Genomic DNA, 13,475 nt, shown 5'->3' on the forward strand with positions numbered 1-13,475 from the left:
AACAAAGAGAAGAGTCAAAGTATTGTCTAATCTTGTAGAATCACAAATATAACGCAGACGAACTGACCTTCAACTCTTCTAAAAATGTATTCATTTCAAATTTATACTTGCACCGATTGTCAAGTTGCCAATTAAAAACTAAATCGTGAGGAATTATAAATTCCTTTACAAAATTCAAATGTACAAATTTTAAAAAGATATTTCTTTCCTTATTAAAAAGTTTTCTTTTTTATAATACAAAATTTTACTCAAACCCTCTGCGTTTAGAGTATAAAAACCACCAATTAATTAAAATCAAATTTAGAAAAGAATAAGATGAAATATTAAAATTTTTTTTTTGTTCACTCTAGTCTAGGGTTATGTGTGGATTTGTGTATGTAAAACCATGGAATTGCTTCTGATCCATTGATTGCAGAATTTCCTTATCAATAGGTGTAAGACGCACGCGTTCCTTTGTGAAGACACGATCGAAGTATTGAGTGTCTAATGGATGTTTCTAAAGAAAGACCGAAGAGAAAATTAATTTGTTATTTATTAAATTTTAAATTATAATAAAATAAAAAATAAATAATAGTATCAATGTTTAAAAACCTATTCTTCAAACTAATTTTGGGACATTTTTTTATTGATAAAGTTGATCGGTAATTGATGCATATTCCGTGATTGCATTGCACACTTCAGGTTATTTCGGAATGCGTATAGGGGGTCTTCAAAAAAATTTAGAAGAACTGTTGTGACATATATTTTATTTTCTGGGGTATTTAATATTCGACTACTTCTCTATGCTTCAGAGAAGATGCTTAAGATTTTCAAACTCTTACTAACTTCTTAGAGTCACACTGTGAACAGTGGAAATGTGAATTTGACTAAATTTATATATGATAATGGTAATTAGAAACGGTGGGCGTCTAACTGCTGGCAAAAAATGGACATTTAAAAGTAAAATAATTAAAATCTTTACCAAGTCAATATCAAAGTGAATATTAATGTTATATAGCAAAAGTTTTCAAGCAATGATGATATATTACTTAATTGGAAATGAAAATTGTTATTTCAATTACGGTGTCTAAAATTGGGGTTTTTATACCTTGTGGACAGGTAGAATCTCCACCTAATTATATTTTGAAAAATATATTTCAACTTCTATTAATAACATCTATGTACGCGTTTTCATTAGAAACTAAGATTGAGGATAGTCATTTGATCAGGCTAGACCTGCACTTGATGTATATACATATAGAAAACTATAGTTCTATGTGACAATCATAGAAAAATATGTTTGAAAGCAAGCTATTGAATATTGTTAGGGGATGTGGCACTGCGATCGTCGGGTCTACTGTGCCCTTCATTGAATATAATATAACAAATGTTTTAACAACTTATTTAAAAATTCGTTTTTTTTAAATACGTACCACTTGAGGTTTAAATGGAGGTACTAGTTGTCGTTTTTCTAAGAGATCCCATTCAATTGGTCTGAAGAAAATGTGATCACTTATATCACCAGCAGGACTATATTGTGAGCCAACACGTTTTGTGTAATCTTTTTCTAAAAGCTTTAAATAAAGAAAGAAAATTGATTGAATGGATTATCTGTCGGTGGAGTGCGAAGTAACTTACACCTTTGAGTATACTAGTTGCCTCAGCTGATATATATACAGGAAACCATGGAATTTCATTGCAAATAGACCAGAAGAGCTCATCTTCATCACAACCACTAAATGGAGATTGTCCAATTAGCATTTCATATAAAAGTACACCGAATGACCACCAATCAACGTTTTGATTATACTTTTCGCCCTATAAGAAGTTACAATTTTTTATATGCGAAAATTTCTCATAGATGCAAAGTTTTTCTACCTTTATGATTTCAGGCGCCATGTAATCTGGTGTACCGCAAAAACTGTCCGCCGTTTTGTCCAGATATATTTGCAATTTACACATACCAAAGTCTGCAATACGTACATGACCTTCGTAGTCTAACAGCACATTGTCTAATTTGAGATCTCTGTGGATTACACAAAGAAGTTTTATTAGAATTAAATTAATATACATATTTTTATAAATTTATACTTGCCTGTATATGATACCTTTCTTGTGTAAGAACTTTAGACCTGAAATAATCTCGGCACCATAAAATCTTGCACGTTCTTCCGAAAAACGACCACTTTCTTGTATGTGGAACATGAGATCACCGCCATTTAAATATTCCATCACAAAAAATAAGTGACTCTTAAAAGATTTAAAAATTTTTATAAATTTATATTCAAAATTGTTGTTAATAGTTAAATATTAATTTTTGAATACACAAAAATGTAACTATGAGATGATTTACAGCTTAGAATGGCACTTGACGACTAAACATTTTTTCGCTAAATTTATTTAACGAGTATGACACTTTATATAAAATTATTCATTATAAAATTTATATCTTATAAACATTTATTTTATAGGTCAAGCCTTCTGTATGTATTAAGATATATATGATTTTAGAAAAAGATATATTTATTGCAGGAAAATGCATTTACTAATTTATGAATTGGTATCTGACGGAAAGGTGAAATTTATTCTTAAATATATAGCTATTTAAATTTTTCTATAATTTGATACCTAATCTCACTACTTGATCGATTGGCTTATTATTAAAGAATAAAACATTTAGATTTGAAATTTGAAAACATATTAGATAGGTTCTCTCATCTTATTCAAGCCAATTTACTAAAACTTATAATTTATACCAATTAAAAAAAACGGTAGAGTTTGAACATAGTTTAGACTATGTTCAGGACTATCAAATTTCAGTCGTGGTCTCGCGTGTTAACATACAAAGCCAACTTATATTAAATTCACATTATTCGGATTTCGATTTCTTTCAATTTTTGGTGTTTATTCGCAAATTACAATTGCACTTGCTGTGCTATTATTTGAGTTGTTTAAAACTAACACATAAACCACAGCTATATGAATGAACTTAACTATGATAAATTGTGGTTTTTTCAAATTTTATCAATACTGGTTGTAGAATTACGAGGGCGCTTTGATAAGTTAGTGACTTTTTGAATTTTCCGCGCAGTTACTCCAAATGCAACAGTGCTGCCGTCAGCTGTAATCTACCAGTAGGCAACTTTTTAATTTTGAGCAAGCTACGTCGTTCAGTTGGTGTTTGATAGCCGTTCAAAGTAGACAACCACGTGAATTTTTACGAAAATGGAAAAAAGTGAATTTCGTGTGCTGATTAAGTCACGATGGCCAAAATCCACGAATTGGGATACGAACTGCTACCCCATCCAGCATATTCTCTAGATTTAGCTCTCTGTGACTATTTTCTGTTTCCAAACCTAAAGATATGGCTGGGCGGTAAGAGATTTGAGTCGGATGAAGAAGTCATTACCGAAACAAACGCGTATTTTGAGACCTTTGAGAAAACCTATTATTTGGAGGGAATAAGAATATTAGAAAAACGCTGGACTAAATGTATCGAGCTAAAAGGTGATTATGTGGAAAAATAAAATGTTTATTTGCCGAAAAAATTTATTTTATTCAAAAAGTCACTGACTTATCAAACCGCGCTCGTACTTGATTTAAATCAATTGCGTTCAGCAAATATTTTGAGTTTGTCATTTAGTCGAATTCAGGGTCTCTTAAGCCGGGCAGTTTAGGCAATTACATTCTGTTCCATTTTTCTTATTTTAATTTTAAATTAAATTCCAGTTTTCTTCTTTTTAGATTTAGAAGATTTAGAAGAATTTGACAGATTGAGATCTTGATCGAATCCAGATTTACCAATCCAAAACACTATAAAAAGATACTTATTAAAGTTTTATAGATTGATAAAGTAATTTTATAAGTTAAAATAAGTTTAACCTTCGAAGGTTAAACTTAGAAGCCTAAGTTTAAGGCTATTCCCGTAGTTCCCGTAGCTAAACTGTTACCGATCTATAGAAGGTAGTATAATGGGCCATTATTTGAGTTCAAGTGGACTCTTTGGAAACAAGGCTGCCATTCCAACCTACCTAGAAGGTTGTAATACATTTGCTCACATTTGAGGGCAAAGAAAATTTGTTTTGCAAAAAAATCCCCGAAAAGTTTACGCAGCTTTGGAATAAGTGTACCACTCTGGAAGGAAAGTTATTTGAAAAATGGAGTCGCACGTCAATAAAAATTGTTTTTTTTTTGCTGGATTGGAGGGTTGTTCAGTATTAAGTTATAAGTTCAAATTATTAGTATATTAACACTTAAAGAAGATTTTCAACAACAATTTATATTTCAACCGTTTCTGAAATGCATATAAATAATTTTATTAATAATAGGTAAGTCTCAGTTTGGATTGATTAGTTTGTGTATCAGATTTGGAATATAAATTACCAGATTTATTAATTCCAACACATCTTCCAAAGCAGTTCAGTTTAAATATGTATGAAATTTTTGATCTTGTCTTGATTTAAAAAAATAAGTACCTAAACAAAATTTGTAATTAAACATATATACGGACTGACAAGTGCTAAAAGCTTACAATAAATTAAAATAAATTAATTAATAATTATGTAGTATTAAAATAAATTTATGCATGTGATAACGTTTTCAGTTTTCTATATCATAATTAATTAACAATAATTAATTCTCATAGATATGAAAATATAAAAAATTCCTATTAACAAAATTTTTGGTTAAATTTTAAAAATTTCAATGAGAAAACTAGACCAAGGAGCAAAATATATAAACAAAACAATAAGTTTTATCTTAAATTAACGAATAGTAGATAAAACAATACAAATGCGTAATCATGAACCAATTTTGTTTTGAACACCTTCCACAGAAATAGTTTTTCGGAAGTTATTTTAAAATAAAAAAAAAATGCAGTGATTTTTAGTAGCAGAAACAGTCTTCGCGTTTGTGGTCACCGATTCTGTTCTCATTGATAAGCAATTTGTACTAAGAGACATAGTTCCTCCTGTATAAATGTAGTACAAATTTCTGTGCCCTGATCTATAAAGTGGCCATCGAACTTTACGTGTTAGCATTCACAGTCGGTGGTCGAATTACTAGTACATACGAGTCTCCGTTAATTTTAGAATTTTACCTTTGAATTTATCTTTTATTTAATTTTGTTAATGTTTTAAAGGCGCGTATTTACTTATTGTTAGTTCTTATAGTCTAACAGGTGTTAAAGAAATAATTGATTCTACATAGTACCATATATCATCGTTGAATTAAATTAAATATTCATCGAATAAGGACTTTCTAAAAATATTAAATGTCTTATTATTATACTTTCTATAATAGATTCAACCAATAAAGACAATAAATATGTAGGGAACCATTAAAAAAAATGGTTTCTGAAAATGTGGATGGTAGGCCGTCACAGCATTTTATCAATTTCAATAGAATTATTTGGTATAAGAAATTATTTATTATTTATTATTCATTCAAAGAAATTCGTACAGCACTTACAAATAAATTATAGAATTTTATTTAAATTCTAAATTGACAATAGTATATTTGTTGTGTATGTGTTTTTTTTTTGTATAATAGGACATCAATATATCTCTAGCATTAGCATTGGCCAGATTCTTACTTTTATAAATGCCTCTGGCTGGTTGTAACTTGACCTTCTCTCTACTATCTCCTATTACGAGGTTTTGTGGATTCAAAACGGCTTTTTTAGCTAATTGAAGAGGACGCGTTCCTCCCTCTATCACAACTAACTAAATAACTGGGACATAAATAATTATGTTTATACGGAATCACGGCTGAAGTGGGTTATAGATTTTACAAACTTAGCTATTGTGTTACTTTACAAAAAACTGTTTGAATAGAAAATAGGACTTTCAGAGTCTGCAGTTAGATGGCATCGTCTATGTATAATTCCATTTAGAAGTTCACTATTTAAATTAATTTTGATTATTTTTTTTTCTATTTACAAAAACAATCTAAAAGAAATATGTTATTATGTCTGCCATTTCTGTACATTGTAAAACTCATACTCGTTGTCTTTAAAGTGTAGTCTATTTTTAACTATGAATAATTTTAAATTAAAATAATTAAACAAATCGTACTTTTATAGCTATTTAAAAGTTAACTACACTTGCGCCACGAGTAACAATTAGCAATGAAAATATTTAAAACAAATATATATATATAAAAAAAAAACAAAATTATATACAATATAAATTTAAGTACAAATACATTAATTTATCTTTAAATAAAAACAAATAAATAATATAATATATAATAAAGTTGAAAGCCAACAGTCGCTAGAGAACAAATAAATAAATCACTCCGCAAAATAGATACCAAATTGAATCTTATGAATCCTAAAGAAAATGTTATTTCAACATCTAAGACCGCAATTAGCAAGCATTTTCTGAGATATTTTTAAAATTTTTAAATTTGTTTAAAATTATTTGTTGCGAAATTTTCATATTTTGCAATTGCTATTAATTGCATTATGATTTCAGATAAGCATGAGCGTTTTTTTCAAATACGGACTTCGAAATATGAAATTACAATAATTAAATATTTGAAATATTTTGTATTTTGCACTTACCTCAGTTTGAAATGTACAAAACAGGTGACACAAATACGGATGCTTCGTACCCAAGGCCAGAACTTTACGCTCTATTAGTGTCGAGTCCACATCATCATCTTCAAGGACGACGTCTTTTTTAAGACATTTCACCGCATAATAATATGTCGTATCACGTAATTCAGCCAAAAGCACCTGAATGGATTAGGAATAAATTATTTAGCGGATTCATTTTTGGCAAAAACAATATGCATCATTAAATAAATCATTAATAAAAAATAATTACTTTAACATAAAAATTATGTTTCTAAATGGGGTATATAATTAGACAATCCAATAAGTAGTATTATTCACCGCGATTCTTATACCATCTTACTCAGTTTCTTTAAATACCATTATATTTTTTTAAAATAAATAATAATTTTGAATACATTATATTCATTTTTTTGAACAATTATAGTATAATAATCCTCAGTCAGTATATAAAACTCATTCGGTCTTATTATTTGAAAGTAATTCAAATAAAATATTCCAATATATCATATTTACCTAAAGATTTTAGTCTACGCAAAAACGTATATTAATAAAATATTTAATTAGTTTTTTTTAAAGCTCAGTTAATTCTAACTCTACCATTTACAGATCCTGAAATATGGCCATTAAAAAATTAGTCTAAAAGACAAATTCTTAAAACTCTTCAAACTTCGTTTGTAAATCTAGTACACTTCACTTCTGTGTTTATTTCTAAAGATAAGGTTAATTAATTATTAAAGCCTATATTTCCGGAATGCGAGAAGAACAAAGGGGAAAAACTTATACTATATTAGTAAATATAGTAAATCTTGTATTATTAAAATATTGACTGATCTTATGTTTTCAATTTTGTGTACTCTTGATGATGGCTTGGCATCCCAAAGAATAAACATGTTGTGAAGTTTTTAAGTCGTTTTACGAATAGTCAACATAATTAGTCGATTATATTGATCGCACTGTGTATAAATTTTCAACTGAGTACTCATTTTGGTAAATTAGTTCCTCATTACTGATTCAAAAAATAATTACTGATTCAAAAAATAATTACTGATTCAAAACAAACTTCCTATATATATTATACACCATTTGCGTATGGGTCATTCTTTTACAAATGGAAAATATTTTAACAAAAATTGACCTTATCACCATTGATAAGGTCAAGTTTTGATGCAGTATTGAATGCAGTATTTGATGTGGTGGTTTTAACCAACCATATTTCTTGAAATATGATGAAAATGCAAGTGTTACTATCAATAGTAGTCAATGGTACCAAATGCCATGATTTAAGGAAACCATCGTTTTATTCAAGTATTAAGTTTAAACATAAATGGACTGTACTTGAACTTAATAGTGTACTTAGATAGGCCAGCATCGATTTCAGCTAGCATCGGGCACACAGGTATTTCGTGAGATATGCTTTCAAATGAAAAGTAGGGGAAATTTAGAGTTCCAGATTTCAGTTTCTTAGACGTACTTGTGGTTACACTTTACCAATAAAAAAAATGTTGTTGTAAAAATATTCTTCATTTGGTTAAACTTAGAGACGTTGTGGAGAGCATATTGCTTTTATTTTTTTGCAGAATACAATAATGATCTACCGTTTAACTTTTAGTAGGCACAGAAGACTTACTATTGTAATGGCATTAATGCAAAATTTATACTTAATGAAAAAAGCAAATTAGGTAGGTAGATTATACCGGTGGTCCCAAAGGATCCACTTAGGCTTATAAGCCTCTTGTGTTACCGTATAGTTAAAAACTCAAGGGTTAGAATCAATAAGTACCTTTGGAAAAGCTTATAATGCGATTCCGGGGGAGGGCTTGCAGTTCAGCATGTGCTGGGCAGAAACAGATCAAAAAACGGTGTTCCTTAGATATTTTATTTATAAAAAAAACTTAATTGATAATTTTATTTATATTGGAAATTGTTAAATTTTTAATAATACAGCTATTTCATTTTAAAATGCATTTACTTTGAGAAGTAATTCCTTGATCCAAGAAATGAAAATATCGTTCTTATTGAATATTAATCGATATACGAGGAGCAAAGAAAGTCAATTTTGGAAAAAAATATTTTATAAATATGAATCGTTTTCTTGTAATCGAACTCTGAAGTGACCTGCCTTTTGATTTTGTTCGACAAAAACGCTCAAATTTGTTAGGATGCGTAAGTATTAATAAATAAATTTGTGTGTGTTTTTTTTAAAGAAGTTATAGATGTCTTAAAAATATATTTAAATATTGTTTATGAGCTGAGGATAGATTAAGGGCTTTTTTTATTGAAGCTCTTTTTTAATTTTTTTTCACACTCTCAATAAATACCGAAAACGTAGTTCCAACCGATTTTCTTTTGGTTCTTTGGCTAAGCATTAATCTTCGGAAACGTCTGTACATAGCTTTGATATTTTCAATTACTTCAATTACTTTCAATTATTTTCAATTACTTAATTGTTTTAATTAAGGATTTGGAATTAAAATTTTACTTATTGGTTTAGTGGTGGGTAGTGTTTCTAACTCACCTTGCCAAAGCTACCTTTACCAAGAACAGCCAGAAAATGAAAATCTTCCACAGTATAATTCTTGAATCTTGGTATAACTGTTGCGGGTGCAGTGAATCGGCCAGACTTTTGAAACTGTGAATATGTATATGATGTTTCTATAAAATACCAAAAAAAAAAATACAAATAAAAACTGTGTACTTTTGATATAATAACAATTAAATTTTTGCATTCAAAGTGACCATTTCTTTCTAATAAACACCTGAAAGTATCGTATTATATAAATAAATATTTAAATAAACGCAATAACTATAAATAATATATTATATATAGTATATAATATGTACATAAAACTTTAATTTGAAACATTAAGATTTTATTATATTTTTACACAATTAATATTGGTGTGAATTAAAATATTGTTTCAGTTGAACTTATGACTATTTTAGAAAAATATGCTCTAAAATAAATAAATATTTTAAGGAAAGTGTAATACTTTTTTTTGGTTGGTTGTTATATTAAATTGTTTAAATCTAAAAAACTATAAAAAAAGTCTGTTAAAAATTTAATGCCAAAATTACTTTTCTTTAAGTACATTAAAATATAAGCGAAACTAGGCTTAAAAACTCGTTCGCTTAAATTATTCAAAAGGCTTAATATTAAAATAATAAGTTAATTATTATCCCAGTAATAATAAGTTTAACACATAAAAATTAAAAATAATAATTAAAAAAACCTATTGAATATTGGTCGTGATAACTTAAAGTATAATAAATCCTTAAGTATTATTTACCTAATAGTATTGTACCTTTAAATTGAAATGCGAGGGACTGAAAAAAATCATTTTAAGTGAAACCTTTTAAGGCCAGTTCATCTAGCTTTTAACTACATATACCTATTAGCAATGATTTTTATTCCAACTGTCCATGTAGCTGTTTTGTATGTATCTAAATATCGTTTAACAGTGAATTGTGCACAAATGATATTCAAGTGAATTTTTGTAGTATTATACTATGTTCAGACAGCCAAATTTCGTGTAAATGAAATTAAATTAAATTCGAACGTGTTCATACTGCCCTAAATTACGGAAATCATATGTTTCTTGTTTAGTAAGCGATTGTTAAAAATTACATGCTGTAAACACCATTTGTATCTGGAAAATATTAAAATAACTATAAACTATAAATATAAATAACTATAACTATAAATAACTATAACTATAAAGGATGGTACTCAGTAGTTTTATTAGCTTTATGTGAATTATTATTTTTCACTCTATTTTAAACGAATAACAGACGCAGTTTTTTCTCTATATTCAAATTTAAAAATTTGCACTACTTTCAAAATATTTATATTTTCCGATTTTATTAAAAAAAAATTTCACTCTTTCGTTATCTCAACTTTATCTTTTGCCTAAAATTTATCTTACACATAGTTGAATTTGAAATGCCCCATAATTTCAGTCTTCGTTTCAACGAAATTAAGGCCATTTTCCTTAAATTCGTTCTAACCTTAAAACTGAATTTCGTATCGAAAAAACAACTTAATTTCGATGAAATGAAGATGAAATTAAGATTTTTGCTAAGTTAATGTGTGTCTGAACATAGTATTAGTGTCAAATATGGACCTTTTCAAAATTGAAACACAGACTTGCATGATGTCACAGATCTAAGCCCACATTGAAAATGCATTGATCAAATTTGAAATTTTCGATTGATTCTTACTGTAAGCATTTTATAATTTAAAAGTTTAAATTAAAAAAAAGCATTTACTTATAATCATAATCAGTTTTCTATCATAATCAGTTTGACTTTGGAATTTTTTATTAGTGCTTTGTAAGGATATTAATAATATGTGGAAGCAAGTTCCTATTTAAAACAACAGAGAATATGTAAAGTTGGCTATAGACACAATATAAGTTTTATGTATCCTTGATTTGTAGTTCATATTACCGGAAGAATAAAAACATTTCTATATAGATGATATGATTCGTTATTGTTAGATCTCAAGTTTATGCAATTGCAATTTTTGTCTAATACCTAAAGAAAGCAGGACCTGGATTAAAACTTGTTTTGAAAAAATTAAATTTATTTATTATTAGTTACATTCAAATAGTTATATATAAATAGTTATATATAAAAAGTTATATTGTTATATTCAAATGGGTTTGTATTAAACGAAAATATTAAAACACATTAAATTAAAGTTAAGTGTGCACTTTCTGATTTGGCTCGATGTAGTCCATCTAGATCTGATGTAAAATCATTTTGAAACTGATTTAAAATAAAATGGAAATTAATTTATAAAAATTATAAAAAATTAATAGCTGTTAAATTGGTTTGTTATATGAAAAGCTTATTAGACCTACAAATGTGAAAAGATATATGTTTTATAATAATAACTTAACTCAAATATATATATATATATATAATTTTGCAAGTAATAGGTTCACATATATTAGTCAATTAAATAGGTTTTAATATAAAATATCATACCATCGTGGTCATCATTTGCTTCGATTTTGTATGCAGGATTCGAACTTGGTGGTGTACTAGGAGAATCTCTAGCTTCTCGAGCACCTGTACATATTTTTATTGTTATAAGAATTAGTGCGCATAAATAAATTTCAATTTGTAAATAAAAAATTTATTGTCAATATCACAGACATTTTCAAAAACATTTCCATTGGAAAAATATATCTATAATATATAGTATATTGTTGAACTTGTTTATTTATAACATTTGCTAAATGCATGAATGCTTGTACTTGTGGAATGAATATATCAATTTAAAAGATAAATAAAATTTATTTTTGGGTAAAAAATATTGATCACGTGGTGGTGCCATCAGTCAAGCAATCAGTTATTTTCCTGTCAATAGTCTGATTATTTTTGTCTACATTTTTATAAATAAAATTCTAAGAAATTGAAAGTAATAAGACAAGGTTTCCTTTGAAAAATATTTTGATCTAATATTTTAAAAAATTTTTTGGCACATTTTTCATTAAGATCACTTTTTTATAAAAAATATATAAAAATTTAAATATTAAATGACCTTTAATGTTGATTTTCAAAATCTAATTTTATTCAAAATCCTAATTTTATTAATATTAACTATTTACAAAACTATTAAACGTTGAGATTTATTTTATTAGTAATTTGCTTTGCTATATTTGTATGTTTGTATATAAATATACTATACTCTGCCTCAAAACTATTTACTTATTTTTAAGATGTAAAAGAAAATTACTTATAAAAGCAATTTGCAGATCTAGAGAAAATTTCTTATTTATCTAATTTAAATATTATTTTGTTTGTTTTAGATAAACAAATTGAATTCCCTCGGGTACATCTGTATATCTCTACATTAGTACATATATGAAAACATTCTGTAAGTTTTGTTGAAAATTAAAAAATTAAAAAATTGAAAAATTTAAAAATTGAATTGAAATAAAATGGAAAAGATAAAAATAATAAACAAAACCCCTAAAAAATAGGAAATCGAATTGGAAAATGCATGTGATATGATGTTGTGGTGTTGTGATGGTGTGATGTTCAAGTTCCCAATTGCGCCGTTTGAATTCACGCGAAAAAGAACGTTTGTACTTGTAAATCAGATCTTCAGTTATATACGTTATAGATGTTCTTTTTTAATCGAATTCGTTGCGTGTATCTGTTTATCAACTTTTTGAAATCATATATTATTTTTACCTCTCTTCACGTAAGCCAAAGCTTCGACGATTAGTTTCTGATTAACGCCGCATAAATTGGCCGTCAAACGCTCGCATTTCTTGTGACAATTAACGTCACACTCTGCTCGAGTCGAAGAGGAATTTGGCGATGATGAGGACGATGGGGACGATGGAGACGAGGTGAAGAGCAGAGCACATCATCGTATCAATGATAAAAATAAGTTTTGGCAAAATAAAAATATATAAAAATATGTATATAAATTAAAACTTATTTGTTAATACACAATTTATTTAAATAGCATTTGTTTGATTTCAAAAATTATTAATTTAATTTAAAAAATATTCATTTGATACACGTCTTTATGTTCATAAAAAGTATATATCACATTTGTCTTGGACATATTTGAATGATATTTTATTTTTTATTAAATTTTTAAGAATTATTTTTTTTAATTACACAAATAACTAATTTTATTGTGTTTAATGCCAAAAAAAAATTAATTAAGACACACGTATATAATTTTTTGTATATTTAAAAGTAATAAATTCAATAAAATTATTTTTATTTACATTAAATCTATAATTTATATCAAGCTAAATGTCACTAGATAGTCAAATAAAATTAAAATTAGTTTTATGATTTTTAAATTTAATAGCTTTTGAAAGTTATTATTGATATTCACGGTCTCTCAAGAATATCAGTTTGCATGGAAATAATGAAATTTATAGCT

At 27.2% G+C, this 13,475-nt stretch overlaps 1 protein-coding gene across 1 annotated transcript in view; it reads right to left on the reverse strand.

The window, feature by feature from the left end:
• Positions 1–346: 346 nt before the first annotated feature.
• The window catches only part of LOC119667561 (putative protein kinase C delta type homolog), a 16,357-nt gene continuing 3,228 nt past the window's right edge, over positions 347–13,475 (reverse strand). The window contains exons 2-10 of the mRNA XM_038076865.1: positions 12,764–12,941; positions 11,549–11,632; positions 9,075–9,211; positions 6,545–6,718; positions 2,075–2,229; positions 1,858–2,005; positions 1,618–1,797; positions 1,413–1,553; positions 347–496 (exon numbers count right to left, since the gene is read on the reverse strand). Coding sequence (XP_037932793.1) covers positions 347–496; positions 1,413–1,553; positions 1,618–1,797; positions 1,858–2,005; positions 2,075–2,229; positions 6,545–6,718; positions 9,075–9,211; positions 11,549–11,632; positions 12,764–12,941 — 1,347 coding nt within the window. The remainder of the gene's footprint in view (positions 497–1,412; positions 1,554–1,617; positions 1,798–1,857; positions 2,006–2,074; positions 2,230–6,544; positions 6,719–9,074; positions 9,212–11,548; positions 11,633–12,763; positions 12,942–13,475) is intronic.

The sequence above is a fragment of the Teleopsis dalmanni genome, chromosome 1 (assembly GCF_002237135.1).
Source record: "Teleopsis dalmanni isolate 2A chromosome 1, ASM223713v2, whole genome shotgun sequence".
NCBI classification, from domain to species: domain Eukaryota; kingdom Metazoa; phylum Arthropoda; class Insecta; order Diptera; family Diopsidae; genus Teleopsis; species Teleopsis dalmanni.